The sequence below is a fragment of the Populus alba genome, chromosome 4, assembly GCF_005239225.2.
Source record: "Populus alba chromosome 4, ASM523922v2, whole genome shotgun sequence".
Lineage (NCBI taxonomy): Eukaryota > Viridiplantae > Streptophyta > Magnoliopsida > Malpighiales > Salicaceae > Populus > Populus alba.
Window position 1 is genome coordinate 7,237,369 of NC_133287.1, and position 22,073 is coordinate 7,259,441.

A 22,073-nucleotide genomic window follows, 5' to 3' on the forward strand; every position below is an offset into this window, starting at 1 on the left:
ATACTTTAAAACTAATCGTTACTATATATTTGTAAACATACTAACATGTTGCAAAAATGCCCTCTATCAATGAATCACCGACCATATCCATGAACCCATTTTACTTGGTAGCGGCGCTGAGTACCATTATGCATCCATGAAGTATACCGTTTGAATTCTCATTGTAAAAAAAACAAAAGGAGAGGCTAAAATAGTCATTATCTTGCATGCCATAAACTTTGGTTAAAATCATCCATTAACCTTCATTCAGGAGGGCTGATCATTTTCAATTCGTTTTGGTTTTTATCAAAAAAAAATTAATTAAATCAATTTTTTTTTAAAAAAAACCAAAACTAGTTCAAACTAACCGGTTTCGGTTTGGTTTTTTTGAACAAAAATCGATTTGACTCGGTTTTTTCTAGTCTTTTTCAGTTTGATTTTGTTTTCTTGGTTTTAAGCTTATAAAATGAAATCGAAACCGAACCAGATGGTTTTTTTAAAATTTTAATTCAGTTTTTTTTTACGATTCGGTTTTTTCTGTTATTTTTTTCCTAGTTTAATCGGTTTTTCAATTTTTTTACTTCCCCTACCTTCATTGCAATCTTCGAACTCGGTTCAGGTACTGCTTCAAACGATTCGGATCATCAATTAATTATTTTTATTGAAAGGGAGGGTTTTATGTTGTTTTGTTTTCTTTACCATGTTTTTATGTTGATATCGTGAATTTTAAACTTATTTGTTCAGGTTAATTATATTATTAAAAAATTAATTACAGCAACGAAATTTTACTAAGTTAATATCTTATTTAATTTAATTAACAATTTAACTTGAGTTATATTTTAGATTCTGAAATCAATAACTAAAATAGATGGTAATGGATGGATAAAATTCTTAATCTAAAACCCTATATGAAACTTTTGAAGGACAAAAAGGACAACTGTATCTATTTTTTTCCCCTTAAACAAACCTCAACATCCTATTACTACTTGTTTTTGTTAATTATACTTGAAAATGCCATCATCAAGCATTCAACTATTTCATTAATTCAATTCCTAGTTGTAACTCCGGGAGAATACTATTGTCATGAAGTTCAGATTTTACATCCCCTTACTTATATTCTATAGCGTGTGCTTAGTATTGTAATGTAGTATGTGTTTGATATGATAATAAATAGTATTTTTCAAAAGAGTGTTTTGTTTAAAAATATATCAAAATATTTTTTTTTAAGTTAAAATTATCGAAAAACACTAAAAAAAATATTAATTTAATGTTTTTTTAAATCAAAAACACACCAAATGACACTCACGTAGCTTGCTTTTTAATTGAAAATGCATCAAAATAATTTTTTTTTTGTATTTTTTTATTTCTAAAATTAGTATATCAACACCACTGAAAATCACCAAAAAAAAATTAATACAATATCTTTCAAGTAAAAAACACTTTGAAAATCAAAAGCTACAGCAATAACAAATACAACCATACTTTGTTAAAATAATTAAAATAATCCCATATAATAGCTAAGATGAAAAGTCACCTAATTTTTTTTTTGTTATGATGATGTGTTTTCTTTTATTATTGTTTTTTGAAAAAAGTTATTAATATTAACTCGATAAAGTTTAGCCATGTTAGAGAGTGTTTGGGAGTACTTTTCAAAAGCGCTTCCAAAAAAATTTGAATTTTTTTTTTCTTTAAATTAATATGTTTTTGATGTTTTCAAATTATTTAGATGTGTTAATCTCAAAAATAATTTTTAAAAAATCAAATAATATTATTGTCATATTTTTCTGAGTGAAAAACATTTTGAAAAGTAATCACAACCACAATCCCAATCACTGGAAAAGTTAATTGTGTTTAATTATATTAATATTATTTTTTTATTTAAATTAAAATATAATCTAAATTAGATTTCAAATCAAAGTTTTGTCGGATGGAATTTAATACCTATCCTTGTAACAATAGAAAACCATACAATGGTAAAACCAACCCTAATCACCTACCTAAAAATTCCTACACAATAGATGATCCCACAAAGGACCACAAATGTAGAAATACAAAACACACTCGTAATTGTACCAATTTGGACCGTCCAAAAGATTGTACGTCGCATGCATCATCAAACATAGCAAAAAAAAATTGTGATGGATGGAACCCTAAACATCGCCCATGCCTAGCATTTCTCATCACAGTAAAAAAGGTTGTAAAAGTAAAAATCAGTGACCCAAAACGAGTAAAAAAAAAATTGAATTATTGCACGAGAGATGGGTCCCTCTCCCCCACTCTACACCTCTCTCTTCATATATCACTCTAGAGGTTGGATTTTTTAATATTTAATTCTATTTTAAAAAGAATTGTTTTTTTTAAATAATCCGCACCCTCTGTCAAAGACCACTGAAGGATGGTGGCACATGCCTGCTGTCATATCACTCACACAAAAACATCAATGGCCTAGATCTTCCATGTACGGATACATTAACGGTCAAGATCTAACTCACTCTCCCTTTCTCTTACAAGTCTCTCTCTCTTTCTCTCTCTACTGTCCTCAGGTCCAGCTTTGTCGGGTCCCCTTATAAGGCAAAAGACACTGACCTCACTCACTGCATTTTCTCTCTCTTTTCTCTCCTGTAAACAGTACTGTAAGTTGGGTAACTTGGGTGAAAGATTTGAGCTTGAAAGCCGAAACCCGCTTTGGTATGGTCATTTTCATTTTCTTGGAAGTGAGGTGATAGTGAAAGTTTCTTTCTTTTCCGGGGTCTTGATTTGTGTCATGAAATTGCTGAAATGCTATGAAAGTTTTGATCTTTTTGTCAAGAAAGTGAAGGAGAAGATCTAAATGGATCAGGGGTTGGTTTTGTTACATTTTTTGGGGTTTTGTGTTTAGGGTTTTGGAGAAGAAGAAATGAGAGAAAGGATAGGTGGGGTTAGTGAGAGTGAGAAGAGGAGTGGTGGTGTGTTTTTGCTGGATTGGAAGATGATTATTATTATCAGTATGGTCGCTGTTAGTGAGGGTTTTATATAGTAATTAATTAGTTAGACTATCTGTGTTCAGCAGTATTAATTACTATATTTTGTTATAAATAAGTGTATTTATCTAATAAAATTTTTAAAAAAGGTGGGATATGAAGCTTTCAACATCAGGGTTGGGTGGTCAGCAAGCTGGTCAAGAAGGTATGTATATCTTATCAATCTTCATTTTGCTTATTAATTTTACTACTATTATGTATGTCATTTTCAGGTTCTTGTTAAGTTTCTTAGAGCTTTAAATGTCTTCAAGTTTATCCTTGGAAATTTATGATTGAATGTAAAGGAATAGTTTTGCTTACTATGTTTTGTGTATTATGATTATGATGATGGTGGGGTGATAGGGGAGAAGAAATGTTTGAATTCAGAGTTGTGGCATGCTTGTGCTGGACCCCTGGTGTCCCTACCAACTGCGGGGAGCAGAGTGGTCTACTTCCCTCAGGGTCATAGTGAGCAGGTGTTCTTCTTTTTCTCGTTGTCTATCTTCATTATGACTCTAATTTCTAGTTCCAAAAGTAATGCTTGTCTATTTGTTGTTTGTTATATATGCACATTTTGGTGGAGATTGAAAAGAAATGATTTTTTTATAGGTAGCTGCAACTACTAACAAAGAAGTTGATGCTCACATCCCAAATTATCCCAGTTTGCCTCCCCAGTTGATATGCCAGCTCCACAATGTCACCATGCATGTGGGTTCTATTTGTTTAATTTAATCAGTAAAATCTCCTACATTTTCCTTACTTTGAAGTGGTTTTTGTTTTTCTAAATATCCAGTTATGATAATTTCAGGCAGATGTTGAAACGGATGAAGTTTATGCCCAAATGACATTACAGCCTTTGACACCGGTAACAGCTTATAAAAACTTTGAATATCGAGTTCATTTGTTTATTAAATTGCTTTTTAGCATGAGAATAATTGTTGGTTGTGTATATTTAGTTGTTGCCTAATCACCTTTTGTTATCATTGCACGAATAGCAAGAGCAAAAGGAGACTTTTCTTCCAATGGACTTGGGAATGCCAAGCAAGCAGCCCACAAATTATTTTTGCAAGACATTGACCGCAAGTGATACTAGTACACATGGAGGCTTCTCTGTTCCTCGTCGTGCTGCTGAGAAAGTCTTTCCTCCACTGGTAGTCTCTTTCTTGGCTTCTGTTGCTTCAAATATTTATGCAATGTTAATGACTTTCAATATGCCTATTTACTTGCCATGCAGGATTTCACCCAGCAGCCTCCAGCTCAGGAACTTATCGCCAGGGATCTCCATGATGTTGAATGGAAGTTTAGGCATATTTTCCGAGGTAAGCTGTGGAATTTTTTATCATTAATTTGATAAGTTTGTAATTGTATTAGGATGTAATGGTTGGATTTTAGGATGATGATGCTTTATTGTTATTGCTTTGTGCCACCTGGCATTTTCAATAATAATACCATTGCTTTAACCTGTAACGTAACTGGAGAAAAATAGGCAATCTGCATTTTTCCATTACAATAACTTTGTTTAGTAGCAGTGTGCGCTGTCTTACTCTGCATTTTGATGCAATTGACTCTGAAGCCATTATGAACATTTTGGAAAACTTTTCTGAGCTATTCTCGAGCACCTGAGAATTAATTCTAATCTTGATCAGCTGTGCAATATGTTAGTTTTATCATTTCTATTGGGGAAAAAGAAATTGATCACATGCCTCTCACCCTTCTATCGAAAAAAAAAAAATCTTTTGCTGATGTCTGATTTGTATCGAGTGGGTTTCTCTTATCCATGTAGTTGAAGTTCACAGATGTTAGCTGTCCCTTAAGATTTGGACCATCCTGCAGTTTAGCTAGTGCCTCTATGAAGGAGATGCCTAGATCCCCCCCCCCCCTCATTTAGGATTTCTTAATTAGGTTGTTGGAATATTAATAAGGTCAGATATTGTGTTAGAATATCTGTTTAGTGGAATGCTCATCATGACTAAAATGGGTGGCCAACTTTTTTCGTTGCTCTACTTAATGTGTGAAAGAAATGCTAAATGAACAAAAAGCAAAACTGATTATATACATTTGAAGTATGTTGGTATGATAGAAGCATCCTTTTTGGTGCATTAGATGTGGGATATACAAGAGCCATATTGATAGGCATGATATTGGGGCTCAATCAAGTCAGTTATCGTTGAGTACATGGCTGTAATTTATTCTGCCCCTTTCATGCAATTTTAACTTGAATACTAGGAACTATACCTAGCACATGGAAACCAATTAAACACTACTAAGTATATAATTTGTTTGAATTTTCATCATAGCTTGGTGATCTAACAACTGTTACAATGTTGTACCTAATTGCGGATTACTTTCCAATGAAAGTAGTTTGCAATTAAAAGCTAAGATGATGGCAGTTGTATTTGTGGAAAGGATATTTACATGGGGTTAATTATATCAGCACACATAGAAAAACTTATTGACTCTAATTATGCATGATTAATACACGAAATTACATTACTATTATGGTTAGTAAATACCATGTAAACATGGATAAATTATTGTTAAAGAATTATGGTTAGGAATAGTAATTAAAGTTAACTATAATAGTTGAAGTTGAAGGATTATAGTTAATGAACTATTTGTCCATTTATGTGGAAATTTGCTTATAAATAGCCATGACAAGTTCCTCTATGCACATTTATTAACGGGAAAGATCATAAGACGCATACATTGGTAAATTTATAAAGGGTTTAAATGCAATAAATAATGAGAAAAAAACAGAGTTTATATGGAAAACCCCTTGTAAAAGTAGGAAGAAAAGTCTCGAGAGAGGAATATTATTAATAAAAGGATAAAATTAGAATTTAGAAGTATTACAAAGATACCAAAAACATGAAAACTCAAGTTATACTTGAATGCCTGCTAAAGAAGTCTCAGCAGAAAATGCAATGACTGAATATGATGAAAAAACACTCTTTCCATATTATAAAATGGGAGACTAGACTTTATTCTCCAAGAACCTTCAAGTGTTTGTGTGGATTATAAGCCCAACACTGGGGAAGTAATTATTATGAAGTGTAGAAGTAGTCAGGATAATCAACATACAATGATTCATTCTCTAGAAACCAACCAGGGTTAAAATCATCCATGTATGCATCTTGTAGAGTGGTGTAAGCCACCATTGCCAGAGTGTAAAGTACCTCCAGTTGAAGTACATCATCTCTTAGATGGAGAAATGCTTTGCTCCAACTGGCGGTATTTTTTATTATAGTTGTGGTGGCTTACAAGCCAAGCCCACCCTACAGTAGTTATAAAAATTCATGGAGGCTACGCTTTCGTGCTGGTAACCTTTTTACTCCCATTGTCTCTGTATAACCACTGCTAATGAGTTGATGCTGTAGTGTAGAATGGAATGTTCTTCTATCATGTCGCTAATGATTTTTGTGCAGGCTTACAGTTTTAATTCCTTCCTCATCTTGCAGGACAGCCCAAACGGCATCTACTTACAACGGGTTGGAGTGTGTTTGTAAGTGCTAAAAGACTTGTTGCTGGAGATTCTGTTCTTTTTATCTGGTACGTAATCATTTTTCTTTCTCTCCATAAATTTTCAGTCATTACAGCTAATCTTGTTGCTTCCTTCCATTAGGAATGAGAAAAACCAACTTCTTTTGGGAATTCGCCGGGCCACTCGACCACAAACTGTAATGCCATCGTCTGTGTTATCTAGTGACAGCATGCACATTGGTCTCCTTGCTGCTGCAGCTCATGCTGCTGCAACTAACAGCTGTTTTACAGTGTTCTACAACCCAAGGTGGCAAACATGTTTCCAAGGTTTTTGCAATTCCTGCTTCAGGTTTTCATCTGACATGTATTCTTTTTGCAGGGCTAGTCCATCTGAGTTTGTTATACCTCTATCCAAATACGTTAAAGCAGTATTTCACACACGCATTTCAGTTGGAATGCGCTTCCGGATGCTTTTTGAGACTGAAGAATCAAGTGTCCGTAGGTATTATCGTAGTTGATAGTTTAGTGTTATTTATATTCTACCGCCATGGTCTTTCAACCCACATAATTTGTTATATTCTGTGAAGTCTCCCTCATGATTGATGTATTCATCTGCAATTCCATGGTATTGAATCATATAACTGTCATTTTATATCTTTGTCGGTTTGGTAATTAGCTACAGCTGAACATAACCCTTGGGGAAGCGTAAATGTTCATGATGTAGAGGTAGCATTCTTGTGTGATAATGCTGAGGCTTAGATGGCATGCATGAGTATCATCCCTATTGAGCCACAACTAGAATCTTAAGGTATGGCAGCCACAAATCTATGAGTATCAATGTACAAGTCATTGTCTGCTAGGTTGAACCTGTAGGAAATGCCAAGTCATCACAACACAATTGGCCCTGTGTGATTTGGGTTGACGAGCAAGTTCTTGGTTCTGATAGCGGGCAACCAAAAGCAGTCATAATGCATGCCATGTATCCCTCAACATTAAGATGATGCCAAGGAACTGCTGCTTCTACATCACTCATTTTATTTTGCCGAACTGCCATGTACGTGTGTGCAGCTATGTTTATGTGGAAGGCTTGTCTTATCCAGGTACATGGGTACGATAACCGGCATAAGTGATCTGGATCCTGTTCGCTGGCCTAATTCGCACTGGCGATCTGTCAAGGTAATATATTTAATGTGTTAGACCCTGGATCCATAATACCAGACATGTTTGTGCCATTATATTCTGTACAATGTTATGTAGTTGCTCAATGCATCTCTTCATTTTGAGCTTGACAGGTGTAGAATCTCTCTTTTGGGTGTTTGTACATGTCATGCACATATAGAGAGAGCTCTTTTACCTGTCTTTACTTTCTTTTCAACCAAATTTAAATAACCAATTTATATTGCCTGTTTTTACATATTTGGTGCTGCACGCATATTGCAATGTAGTTTATTGTCCCATTAAATACTTAGCATTTCTGACAGTAGGGTGAAGTTTTGTCACCTGGTCTCTGCTGGAGGTGCATGCTGTCACCTTCCAAATAAAGCAATCTGTCTTTTATGGTTTAAAATAGTATATAATACTCATCAGTCCTGTTGGAAGTACAGATGTAGACTATTTTTATGCACACACAATTATCGTAATTTGCCGAGTTTCTTATCCAAAGAAAGAAAGGTTTACTTACTTTGAGCAAGACCTAGCAAACTATTGTCAAAAGTTCTTTGGTGAGAACTCCCTCTCCTTCACATGAATGTACATGTTTTACACCTGTATGTATACAATCCCTTTGATGGCCAAGTGATTCTACTTTGCCAACCAGATAGCACAAGGCGTAGCCTGTGGGTGTTTTACCTAGAACTTATGAAGCACCTTTATATTCATATTTCCTTAACTTCGTGCTTAATCTTTACATGTAGGTTGGCTGGGATGAGTCAACAGCAGGTGAGAGGCAGCCAAGGGTGTCATTATGGGAGATTGAGCCTTTAACAACTTTCCCCATGTATCCATCACTATTTCCCCTCCGACTGAAACGGCCTTGGCATCCTGGGTCACCATCTTTTCTTGGTACATTCTCTTTATTTTATGGTCCTATTTTATGTTTTTCCATCAAAGCTAGTTGGATTTTAGTTTATACCTAGGATCTGAACTTAACAAAATCTGCTTTTTATGGATGTGAAGTAATAATTGAATAACAGGGGAAGAAGATTGACTAGCCTCTTAAGGCTGAGGACATTTAGAAAAGCATTAGATGCAAGGAAAAGAAATGAATATCATACCTTCCCTCATAAATCTCCATCCAAGTTATTATTAAATGGCCTTCTGAAGTAATTGCTGATAATGAATCTACATGTGTTGGCCAAACTGCAGATTATATAAGAGATTTGCAATACTTGGAGCTGGGAGTTTAAGTGGCTGTCTTATGCATGATAGTTGGGCAGTTGGAGTGATGTAGGATGGGAATATAAAACAAATCAAAACAGCAAAAAACAGGAATATAATGGCTAAAATTCAAAGAAAATTGAAGGTGGAACAAGAGATATACGTTAGTTACATGACTAATAGAGAATCCAAATAATACAAGGAAAAACCAAAAACAGTGAGGAAAACTAAACAAACAGCTTCTGCTTCATGGATTAAAAAAATAAAAATAAAGCTTGGTAAATTGAATATTATTCTCAATAGGTGGATTTTTGAGATGCACAAGTGTATGATCTGGATTGCCAAAATGAATGACCCAATATGTGGCTTGCATGCTGCATGCAGTGGTTTTGCCATCCCAGATCACAAATGTACTGTTATGTATTTCCAAAACTGAAAATCCATTCCATTGCTTGAGTGAGAAGTGCTTGGGAAAAAGTAATGTGCATACTAATTTAAGACTTTACAAGTTTTCCTTGGGAGTTCTAATGATCTACTTTAAAAACTTTTAAAAGAAATTCTTTGTGGAATGGAAATTCAATGCTTATCGAAAATGAATTTGCTAGGAGGCTGAATCTCACTGACAAGGAATGTGGTTTTCTACATATAATGCACAGTTATGTGAATTGTATCCCACTTGTGTTAAACTTGTTGCATTTTCCATATGTCAAATCATAGCTAGCCTAAAGTTATAGGATGCATGGATAATATGCTCAAGCTTAACATATAAACTACTATAATTCGAATAGTAAAACTGAAACTGCTTGTATTGGATGATTTGTGTAGCATAGTCATCTGAAATCTAGTCCGAGACACCAAGGTCTTGTGTAGGTCTAAAATCAACAGCTTGTAGATTTCTGCTCATGTGGGTCTAAAGTTGACAGCTCTCGCTCTCTCTCTCATTTTCATTTTTTGTTTAACCTCTTCATTTTCAGACAGCAGAGATGAAGCAAGTAATGGCTTAATGTGGCTAAGGGGTGCAAGTGGAGAACCAGGTCTTCCATCTCTGAATTTTCAAGCTAATATGCTCCCCTGGATGCAGCAGAGGCTAGATCCAACGATGCTGGGAAATGATCATAATCAGCGGTACCAGGCCATGTTAGCGGCTGGTATGCAAAACCTGGGAAGTGGAGATCCCTTGAGGCAGCAATTCATGCAGCTTCAGCAACCTTTTCAATACCTCCAACAGTCGAGCAGCCATAATCCACTGCTGCAGCTGCAGCAGCAGCAGCAGCAGCAACAGCAAGCAATTCAACAATCCATCCCTCATAATATCCTACAAGCGCAAAACCAAATTTCAACAGAAAGCTTGCCCCGTCACCTCCTACAGCAGCAACTCAACAACCAGCCAGATGATCAGGCTCAGCAACACCAACATATCTATCATGATGGACTTCAGATTCAAACTGATCAACTCCAGAGACAACAGTCAAATTTGCCTTCTCCATCATTTTCAAAAACAGAATACATGGACTCAAGCTCAAAGTTCTCAGCAACTAATACCCCAATGCAAAACATGCTGGGTTCTCTGTGTAGTGAAGGGAGTGTAAATCTTTTGGACTTCTCCAGAGCTGGTCAGTCTACACTAACCGAACAGTTACCCCAACAGTCCTGGGTCCCAAAGTATGCACATCAACAGGTCAATGCTTTTGCTAATTCAATTTCACTCCCACGGACATACCCTGAGAAAGATCCCTCAATGGAAGCTGAAAATTGTAGTTCTGATGCCCAGAATCCAACTCTTTTTGGTGCAAATATTGATTCATCTGGACTCTTACTACCTACAACGGTGCCCAGATATTCTACTTCATCAATTGAAGCTGATGTCTCCTCAATGCCGTTAGGGGATTCTGGGTTTCAGAATTCTCTGTATGGTTGTGTGCAAGACTCTTCTGATTTATTGTCAAATGCAGGACAAATGGACCCACCAACCCCAAGTGGAACATTTGTCAAGGTATAAGCCAACAGTAATTTGCTTGTCTTATCGCCACTCCTGGTTGTTCAGATGTCCTGAGTAATTTATCCTTATTTTTGTTTCAGGTCTATAAATCAGGGTCGGTTGGGCGCTCATTGGACATCTCCCGGTTCAGCAGCTATCATGAGCTACGAGGAGAACTGGCTAAGATGTTTGGAATTGAGGGAAAATTGGAAAACCCTCATAGATCAGGCTGGCAGCTTGTATTTGTCGACAGGGAGAATGATGTACTTCTCCTTGGAGATGATCCCTGGGAGTAAGTACCAAATTTCCCATCTTTGAGAATTCCCATAATTTAGCCACTTTTTTCAACCTAACACTGTTATCGCCACCATCACCTGCAGGTTATTTGTGAACAATGTTTGGTATATCAAGATACTCTCTCCGGAGGATGTATTAAAATTGGGAGAGCAGGGTGTAGAACCCTCTGGCCCAAATGCAGTGCACAGGATGAGTGGTGGTGTGGCTTAAGACCCTGCCCCCGGCTCCCCTAAACTGAGTGATCTAGAGCTGCATGGCATTCTTCCTTCCACGTAGTTCATCAAATCCTCACCTCCCTAGAGTTGAGATAAACTTGAATGAAATCCCATCTCCTCCAACGCGTGCACCTCTCCCGCTTTCTTTATATGTCTCCTACGTTATTATATATTTACTTTGCCTAGACTAACTAGTTATTCTGAAGAATTTGACATTTATCATGGATTAGATAACATCTAAGTTCACTAGTGAGCCAAAAGAATTAGAATGTGGCAGAATGGTTCTAGGTATGTAAACTTGAATGAGCAATCATGCCATCCATGCTATTAAAATATTACACTGTTTTTGGTATTTTTATGATTATTATTCACTCCAAGTGTGACAGACAACTGCATGCCAAAGTCTAGGTTACATTGTGACATCGAAAGGTACATCATGCTTGCTGACCTTGTCATTTGAAACATGTGTTTAAGGAAATATGTTCAAGCAATATTTTTGACCGAGTTGCCGGTGGATTTGTAGGCTCACCGATCATCGATGGCTCTATAATTGCTAATGTAATGCCACAGTAAACACCTTTGTCTTTACTAGCCACCGGAGCTCTGAGCCACCCAGTTTTGATCGATAACCATGATCGACTCCTCCTACAGCCAGTCTATCTCCTTGAACAAGATCCTTGAAGTTTGGTTTTTGGTTATTAGGAATTTAGGATGGGGCATTTCTTGTATATCCGTCCTCCAAAGAAAACAGGCACGATCATTTTCCATCATTTAGCTCAAGCAAGAAACAATCAATCAATCAAATGGACAGAATCTACATCAATGAATAAGCTTTGGAAATTTGGTTCAAGCAGGCTGTACACTTCCTAGTTGTTTCACGGATCCCGACCATAGGCCTCTCCCCAAAAAAATAACTAGGTCTCTTTGTACGCGTAAAGCATTTATTTGTGACTTGATATGGTTTATTATTGGTTATATGACTCGCGGTGAATTATTGGACCCGTGCTTAGCTAGAGATTAAAGAAGAGACCAAAAAAAATAAAAAAGATTGAGTAAAATATAAATAAAAAAAATACTATGCAAGATTGTACTTATTAAAAATTTTATTTTAAAATAAAATTTTTTTTATTTTTAAAAAATAAAATTCATCTATACAAAAGATAAAAGAAAATTATAGATGAATTAGAAAAATCTCTTAAAAAATTAAATACATATAAAATAACTAAAAAATAATTTTCATTTAAAAGAGACTATAAACAAATGAGTAAATATAAATAAAAAAAAAATATTTTAAAAATAATAATTAAAAAAACTAAAAAAAATTAATTTAGAAAAGAAAAAAGAAAAAGACTAAGTATTGCTAGGCCTAGTAAGTCAGGCCAGCCTACCTAGACTAATTTGTTAGGACCCGCCCACTAATTTGTTAGGACCCGCCCACTTGGGCCGTTATTGTTTTTGCATCATGTCGCCCATCCCGATTCTTTTAGAAAAACAAATCGGCCGACACATTGCTTGCTGAGATAGACAACATGTCATTTGATTTTTCCTATATCCTAGCCATTATTGTGGCTGCAAAATCAAGACTGAAGGTTTTTTTGACCCAAAACATATAGAAAACACCATAGGAATCGTTGTTAAACTTATCTATGGCTTAAAAAAAATCCAAAAAACCATCCTAAAACTTTAAATCAACCTGAAACAAAAAATACTCTTGGATTTAGATTTTTTTTAGGCATTTTTAAGTTAAAAAAAATCATCTAATATGAACTTCTCTCATTAAATGGAACTATCTGATATAAAAATTGATTGTTTTAGTGGTCTAAATTGGCGCCAATAAACAAAAATTGATTTTCTTTACCGTTAGAATCCAACGAATTCTCTCTCTCTCTCTTCTTAACCCAGGGATTAAGAAATAACAAAAATAAAATTTTATATCAAAATCGTATTGAAAAAAATATTGAGGTACCGAATATCTATAGCTTTTAAAGTATGAGGACTAAATTAAACTCTTTTGGTGAACTTTTAAAACATCAACTAATTGTGGTGCCTTTTCTATTTTGGTTCCTTGTCTTTTAATTTTATCATTAGTCAATAAATTTGATCCAATTGCCCTTTGATTTAAAAGGATGCTATCGCATAAAAAACATTTGAGGACCAATTTGAATGTTTTTTGAACAGTAGATCCACAATAAAATATAAGAGAGTGAACAATGCATTCTGCATAATGAAACAACTACATGTTTTAGATTTTAAGTAATGACACTTTCATACAATCATAATTAGAAGCATCAAGCGCATGTGTTTTTTTTTACCTGTTTCTTAGTAGTCAAGACTTAATATATCCTTGATATCCTTCAATTAGCATTGAGTCTTGGACTCCATATTAGTATTTTTTAAAACAATTTCTTGATATTGAACCCAAAATGTAAAAAACAAACTTAATATTTTAGGTTATGTTTGGTTATTGTTTTGTGTTTGGTTAGTGTTCTATGATAGACATATAAGTGATTCAAAAAACATAAATGTATGTGAAAAACAAACCTAATATTTTAGGTTGTGTTTAGTTATTGTTTTGTATTTGGTTAGTGTTCTATGATAGATACACAAATGATATTAAAAAATATAAATGTATTTTGTTGAAGAGACAGATACATAAACTTAAAAGAAATCAATTTATAGGATAGTTTTAGAGTGAATGAATTTCTATACTTAATTAGCGTTAGTATTTTTTCATAGATAGATCACTATTTTCTTTTTTTTTTTTCTATAACCTTAAAAAAATGTAAAATGCTAGGAAGTCAAAACTTCAATGTATAATGAACAAAACTTTTAAAATATTGAGATAGTGACACATTAGTTGACACATTTTTTTTAATTTTTTTTTAAATATTGCGATGATGACACACTAGGTCGACTCGGGCAAAACATGTTTAACTCACGAAATCTATGATTTAGGACATGAGCCCGTGATAACACCATGAAATACAAATCAAAACATATTAGGAAACCTAATTTTAATTAACCAAATATTTAAGGTCTAAAATGAAAAAAATTCAATAAAAAAATAATAAAAAAAATTAACTCAAGCAAACCTAGGACAGTGGCTCACGTTGTGCTACGACCAAGACCAAATTGTTTCTAACATGAAAAAAAAAAAAAAAAAGATTAGGCGACACCAATTTAAAACTTGAGTTATTGACCTGACTAGATCCATTTAGGGATGGCAATTTTACTCAAACCTGATGGATACCAACTTGAATTGAGTTGAATTGATATAAATTTTCTTTACCCGTTCGGGTAATACTTGAAGTCAAAAAATCAAGTTTGGGTAGAGTATAGATATTTCCTTGCCCAAACCCGATAAATTAAAAAACATAACCTTAAGGTTTAAAAAATTTTACAGTTGTACCAACTATATCTATAAAGAAAAACTAGGGTTTCCCATCTCCAGCCTCAAACTACCTTTCTCTTGATTTCTCCCTTTTGGTCTCTTCTGTAATCTCTAGCTAGCAAAATGTTGAGGTGTTGATTTTCTACTCAGGGTACAATCTGTAAATGGGGGATGAGGCAAGAGCTATTGAATTTTCCTAAACAAGATAATTAACTTCATTTCTTCAATTTAATTATGCTTAGGCAAGAAGAAAAATACATTGCATAGATATTAATACTATGTTTCATTATACATACACCTTTTGAAGAAAAGCTATCAACTTGTACACACAACACAACATGGGTTATGCTTGGTTTGAACTCTTTCTAGCCAAGTCACTTTCTTATGTGCTTTTTTAGTCTTGTGCCTAATCACTTGATTTTGTATATTTTATGCTTAATTTCTTCCCAAATTTCAAGTCATTGTAATCTTTGAATTTTTACTTGATTTTATTTAATGATTATTCAAATATTTTTTTATAGGAAATTATTGAAGTTTTAAAGAACACCCAATAGATACTCGAAACTCAATCAAGTCGGGTTTGGTTTATACCCAATCGAGTTCAGGTAATAAATTTAGGTGTAGGTTCGGGTATGGATATTTAAAAACCTAACCCATGGGTATCCATTGTCATTCCTAGATCCATTATGTTGAGCTAATTTAATAATATGATTAAAAAAATTTAACATTAAATGATAAATAAAAAGACTCAAATTGACCTAGGTCATTTTTAAAATTAGTGAAAAATCATATATAAAAAAAAAAACAAAAAAAGATCCTAATATCTAAATAAATCAAATGCTGGAAGATAAAACCAAAAAAACATGATCTTGAATAAAGGAAAAAAAATGATTTATTGCCTCACGCTATGTTGCGGGTCATATATTTTTTCTAACCTTATAAAATTATTAAAATAAATGGATATGGTGACACACTAGACAATATATCTTTTAAAATAAATATTGAGCATTTAATTTAACTTAGTTAAAAAAATATTTAAAAAAAAGCTAGATTTAACAAAGAATGAAAAACAAAAAAATTTGAGATAACCGGAGATTATTTTTAAATCAGTGAAAAATATTATACATAAAAAACAATTATGTATCCCAATGCTCAATTAAACCAAATTCCAAAGAATAAAACTAAAAAATATGAGTTAAAAAAAAACAAATGACCTCGAGAAAATCTCCTAAACCTGGGTTAAGCTCTTAAATTGACAACTTGTTAAATTTTTAACCTAACGTAAATCAAGAAGCTAAATTTAATATTGAGGGATGAAATAAAAAAATGATTTTAAAATGCTTGTCAAGGTTAAAAAATAGCAATCAAAAGAATAATGATAAAATTTGATATGTGAATATAATAAAGGAGAGTGAAATTGAAAAAACAAATTAAAAAACTATCCTAGATAAAATAAATAGTAATAAAAAGAATAGAAACCAAATCTGAAATAAAAAAAAATTAACGAAGGATGAAATCAAAGAAAATTTTCAATTTTATAAATTAATTCAAATAAAAATAGCATTTAAAAAAATAAGGACCAATTCATAAGAAAAAACAAATTGACGGGCTGTTGTGCAATATTGGAAGGGCAGACATTAAAACTAAGGAAGAAAAAGAAAAAAAAATGGAAAAACAAAGAAAAAAAAAATCAATTGCTGCCAAACCATTAGGAATCACCCGACATGCACCCACCTAGGAAGGTTGACACCACCGTTGCGAATCGAAAACACCAAGAAAGTTGTTTTTCTTTGCCATGAGCCACAACATGCACCACCTGAAGATGACATGATGCAAACACCTTCCAAGATCTACCTTAGCCTATGTGTTTTGAAAAAGTCCATTAAAAGCCTCTTTAAACCTCTTAGTCGAAAGTCTTGTCATTAGACCAACTAGAACCTTTAACGGATCTTTCGGTATTGCTTGAATTGCATCATTACCTCTCTCCTGAAAAAGGTTTGTTCTTAAACTATCACCTACATCAAATAAAAAAAGATCAGAAATATGAAAAAAGACCATACTCACTTGGTAGATTCACTTTGTAGGCATTGTCATTAATCCTCTCTATTATAGGAAAAAGGACCATCTCATCAAGGCATTAATTTCGATCTCCTTTGTTCAGGAAACCTTTCATTTCTTATATGCACCCAAATCTATTCTTCTGGTTCATACTGTGCTAATTTATGTTCTCTATTAATTTTGAATGCACATTGATTATTTCCTTTTCTCTATTTGTTGTTGTATCTTTGCATGCAAGTCTTTAACCACCTATTTTTATTATTATTATTATTGCTATCAAGACCAATTCTTTCATCAATATGTAAACAAGTCTTGTTTATTACTTCAATGTGACCATTTGTTTGTGGTTGTCATCAAGTATAAAATAAAATTTTAGTTCCTAACTTACCTCACAAAACATTCCAAAAATAGTTAAAAAACTTAACATCTTGATTAAATACAATGCTCTTTGGATCGCCATGTAATCAAACGACCTCCCTAAAGAATAAATTAATTATATTCATTGCATCATCAATTTTATAACAAGATATGAAATGTGCCATTTTATAAAATCTATATATATATATATATATATATATATATATATAGCCTTTTCCTTTCTTAAATTGAAAAAACCTAAAATAAAGTCCATAGAAAATATCAACTTAAGGTTCCATAGAAACATGTAAAAGTGTATATAACCTATGAAACATCACTTTAAACTTAGCTTGTTTAAATGTTATGCACCTATTATAAATTTTTGCACATATCTTTTCATGTTAGGCCAATAAAAATATTTATGCAAAACTTCTAAAGTCTTAGTAATCCAAAAGTATCCACTCATTAATTCATCGTGAGCTTCCCTTACAAGCAATTCATATATTGAACAATTAGACACACATAATCTTTTATTTTTAAATAAAAATCTATTATGCCTAAAAACCCGTTAGTTGCCTCAAGTTCACATTGGAAATAAATTTTACCAAAATCAGTGCTATCGAGATATAATTCTTTTAACATACTCAAATCTTAAAAGTCTAGTATTCAAAGTATTAAGAATAACATACATTCGCGATAATGTATTTGCGACAATATTTTCCTTTATAGACTTGTATTTGATGACATGTAAGAATGTATCAATAAATTTCATCCACCATGTTTTGTTTTACTTCAGTCTCTTAGCTTTCAATTCAATCCTACCTTCTAAAAAAATTATCAAAAAATTTATTTGGACTAAAAAAGACTAAATCATGTAAAATAAAAATTTAAAGACCAAAGTAAAATTATCAAAAAACACATGAGAAAATACACAATATTAAAAAAACCAATGAATTTTAGTTTTTGTTGTCATAATGTTAAAGAAGGATTATGTTTTGCTCTTAGTTGTGTGTGTACAAAGACATCATAGTTGTTCTTAATGTTTGTTTTTTCATTTCAAAAGTTTTTTTAAAAAAATTAAAAATTTTTTTTTCTTTTTTTGCTTTAAATTAATATATTTTTAGCATTTCTAAATTATTTTGATACATTTCTTAATAAAAAACAACCATATTATACTTTTAAACAGACCCACGCAAATCTTCTAACAACCGCTCTGACTCCGACAACCATACTTATTGGGGCCTTTGGCGATGACATAGATCTCAGACACCACTTCTCTTAGTGCCTAGATTAACCCATGTTAGGTAATCAGGTTGCACATCACCTCTCAGATCCTCTGTTCATTGAGACCTCCTTCATAAAATAGAGGTCCTCAACATGTTCATTATCTACCCATTATGAAAATTTCAACACCACCTATTCTATTGGCTTTTATTGAACATCCCTCTACCTAACTTCAGTCTCCTTGGTCACAAGTAGGACTACTTTGGTCAAAACACTCTTGGAATTGAAGATGTCAGACACGGGAATCCTGTTAATACAGGCCAAGCATAACATGAACCAAAGATTTGAAATTTCTTGAAATAGATCTCAGACATCAGCATCGTCTGGTTTCACAACATGTTTTTCCCTGTTTGTCGCAAGAAGCTGTTCATGAAACACTACAAAACTGTAAAAATTACCATCAGGAAAGGAGCAACCCTTGGGTAAGAGCTGGGATATGTAGACGCCCGGGTAGAAGTCAATCCAGTACTAGGAAAATAAAGAGACCACTTAAAGCACTACTACTTCTGTCCCTCTTCTGCAACAGTTTCAAAAGTCTCACCGCCCACAAGCTCTGGGACATCATCGTCATCTTCTTGTGCTGCTCCTGCCTCACCAGATGGCACCTCCTTTTGAAACTGCTCCGCCAACTTCCTAAGGTTGTCCAAGTTATCTGGCCCTGAAAATTGCAGTCACAAAATATCAATGACACAACACACAATCTAGAGAAATTGGCTATCAGTTTCAATTTTGTTGATAATGAGGCATAGGTAGATTAAGCTCCTGTTTAGGATTGGTTAAAATATTTTCTTTATGTTTTCAAATGATTTTGATGTGCTAAAGTCAAAAATGAATTTAAAAAAAAAAAAACATTATTTTTATACATATCTAAGCAAAAAATAAAGCAACCGCTACCACTCCCAGACACCCCCTAAATGGATTTCCTTGCACACATTATTTAATTTCAATTTCTTTTTTTTTTTTTTTAATAATGAGTGGGAGGAAAAATGCCTTGATTTGATCAAATAGATTTCAAGAAGAATAACCAGATAACAAGCTTTACACCGCACAAGTGAAAGAAAATGGTATGCAGGCACCAGCACCCACAACTACATGTGTGCTCATGTGCCCAGCTCTACAAATGAGGACATGTCTGTTTTTAACCACCATTGTCAAAATCTCCAGTTGAGTACAGATGACAAACATTAGGTGCTCATTATATCACATGCTTGTGATATTGAGCAGATAGAAACTTGAAATTAATGCCCAAGACAGAGCCAGGCTGTTTAGCTTAATTAAAATTTTTAAAAAAGAATATATCCTCTCCAGGGGTTTATCAATACTGAACTGGAGGCACTTGTTTAGAAATTAAGATTAGATCATTAGAAAATCAAAAGAAAATATAAAATACCATAACATAGTCATATAAGGTTATATTTTTCACCCTTAAAACAAAAAATGATAATTTAAAGTAGTAAGTAGACAAATAAATTAAAAGGCAAACTTAAATATCATCATCATTATTCATTAATCTTCAAAAACATCTTCATCCATGGTTTCCTCAACTTCACTTGAATCCTCGTCCTCCATCCATTTCATGATTATAATCCGAATCCTCAACTCTCAAAACTGCACTTGTTTAGAAATAGAACTTGATCTCTCTTTATGTGTAGTTCTAGCACTGGATGTTGAAAAAAGAGTGTGGCTGGTGTTTCTCTTCTAAGGTGTCTTTCCTTGTTTGTTTGTCTCCCACTTTAATGTTTTTTTTATTCCTTTTTACCCTAATCTTTCTTTTTTACAAAAATGCCCCAAAGTCGTTTCTTGTAGTCAATTAAAAATTGGACAGATAGGTCAAAACATAAGACACAACATAAAAAGTACTTCAAGCAGGTATTGTATGTAAAACAGATACTGCATGTAAAGGTGTTGTGGCCTTGCCTCGCCTGGAGTGCCTAGGCAAGCGCCTTAGCATCCCTTGACAACATTGGTACTATATACAACAAACTTCTTGATTCCCACTTTAATGTACAAAAGCAAGAGAATGGTATTGTATGTAAAACAGATACTGCATGTAAAATTACATACCAAGTTGGTTGATAATCCCTGGAAGAATATCTTGTAGTTCTGCAGACACAACAAATTCAATTTGTATTAGTCCTTGTCCATCTCACTATCGCACTCACACACACAGGTATATAAAACTTTAGCAAATTAAACATTGACAAAAGACAGTAGGAAAATCATGTCAAGGTTAGACACCTACATCAAATTGACAGTATCAGAAGAAACAACAACATTTCATTTCACTAAAACTAGTATCAAATTCTAAACAGAACACCAGTTCAAATCAGCTAGTAAAACTGCTATTGAACCAAAGCAGTGCATGAATTATTAGAAAAAAAGCTGCCAACCAAGTTGAAATAATCAACAAACAAACACCTCCAGGTTAAAAACTTACTTCTGGTTTGAGGAGTGCCTGTAATAACCCATGTGTTGGCAACAACAGAGGCTTGGACTTTCGGGTTAACAAACTGAATAACCAAATCATCCTTAAAGATGTTCACTTCTTCAATAGCTGGAATTGTATTAACCCCAATTCTCTTCAAGGTGCTTTGCAACTTCTTGTCATCAGTTGTTGATGACTTGTGCACTGCCTTCTTCTTTCTACACGAAAGAGCCAAAAAAAAAATCATCAACCAAAAACACCCAGATTCTAAAAAATCCAAAAAGATAACACCTTCAAGCACCAATTCTAACAAACAAGCAAAAGAAGAGAAACCCGTGATTTTTTTTGACAAATGAAAGAGCCCAAGATTTCCAAAACACAAATAATAAAGCCATTCAGCAAATAAGAATCCAATACTACCACAAATGAGCCAAACCCCCTAAACTTCAGAGCTTCAAAAACACAAAAAGGATGGAATCTTTACGAGTTCTACAGTAATATAGTACCTTCTCATGGTTCCCTTGCCACCAGTTCGAACAGAACCAGCCATCTTCATGAGCTTCTCTCTATTCATCTGTATATACTTCGCAACAAAGTTAGTGTCTTTGACAAAACCCTACAAGCATTTGCTATTAAACCCTAGTTTCTCATCAAAAGAAATGAAACAAAGAAGTGAACTTGTTATGAAATTAGAAGTTAAGTAACAGTAGCAAGTACCTTGTGATATTAAATTTTCTTGAAGAGATAGAAGAGAAGGGCAGATGTGATGAGCAGAGCTAAAAATTAAAAGCGAAGCCAGGGAGAAATTGGGGTTAGCATGATGACGAGGGTTTTGTAATGCACTCCAACGTATAATTACTGTATTACCCTCCTTCCCTTTTCTTTTCTTTCATTTTTATTTCGAGAGGAAATTATTTTTTTACATAATTACATTTGTCTTTATAATTTGAAAGATTATACTTTACACTCTATAATTTGATATTTAAATTAATACTTTGTTTTTATCATTTAAAAAAATTACATTTTTTTCATGTAGTTTGATATCTAAATAACACTTTAATTCTATAATTTTAAATAATTAATAAAAAAAATCAATCAAAATATTATGACATTGTTTTTCAGCCCCGGAGAGGGTGTGTGCATGTTCAGAAGAAAAAGGCAAAAAAAATCAGAGGAGTTTTCAACAATTTTTTCCATTATCCAAGCAAATAAAAAAAAGGAGTAATTTCTTTGA

At 33.5% G+C, this 22,073-nt stretch overlaps 2 protein-coding genes across 2 annotated transcripts; one reads left to right on the top strand and one right to left on the bottom strand.

Moving 5' to 3' along the window:
* The first annotated feature begins 2,565 nt into the window (after window positions 1–2,565).
* Window positions 2,566–11,688, top strand: LOC118030292 (auxin response factor 8). The gene is made up of 15 exons (XM_035034356.2): window positions 2,566–2,667; window positions 3,089–3,144; window positions 3,342–3,454; window positions 3,588–3,686; window positions 3,787–3,843; window positions 3,974–4,129; window positions 4,213–4,297; window positions 6,437–6,527; window positions 6,601–6,765; window positions 6,838–6,960; window positions 7,559–7,634; window positions 8,372–8,519; window positions 9,809–10,827; window positions 10,914–11,104; window positions 11,193–11,688. Exons 2-15 carry the CDS (start codon window positions 3,096–3,098, stop codon window positions 11,317–11,319), a joined length of 2,499 nt encoding a protein of 832 aa, XP_034890247.1. The 5' UTR covers window positions 2,566–2,667; window positions 3,089–3,095; the 3' UTR covers window positions 11,320–11,688.
* A 6,993-nt stretch (window positions 11,689–18,681) lies between these two features.
* LOC118030293 (basic transcription factor 3) lies at window positions 18,682–21,697 on the bottom strand. Its single transcript, XM_035034357.2, has 5 exons — window positions 21,557–21,697; window positions 21,346–21,413; window positions 20,852–21,057; window positions 20,479–20,517; window positions 18,682–19,072 (listed from the first exon to the last, which is right to left on the bottom strand). The coding sequence occupies exons 2-5, from the start codon at window positions 21,411–21,413 to the stop codon at window positions 18,915–18,917; spliced, it is 471 nt and encodes a 156-aa protein (XP_034890248.1). The 5' UTR covers window positions 21,557–21,697; the 3' UTR covers window positions 18,682–18,914.
* Between the last annotated feature and the right edge of the window lie 376 nt (window positions 21,698–22,073).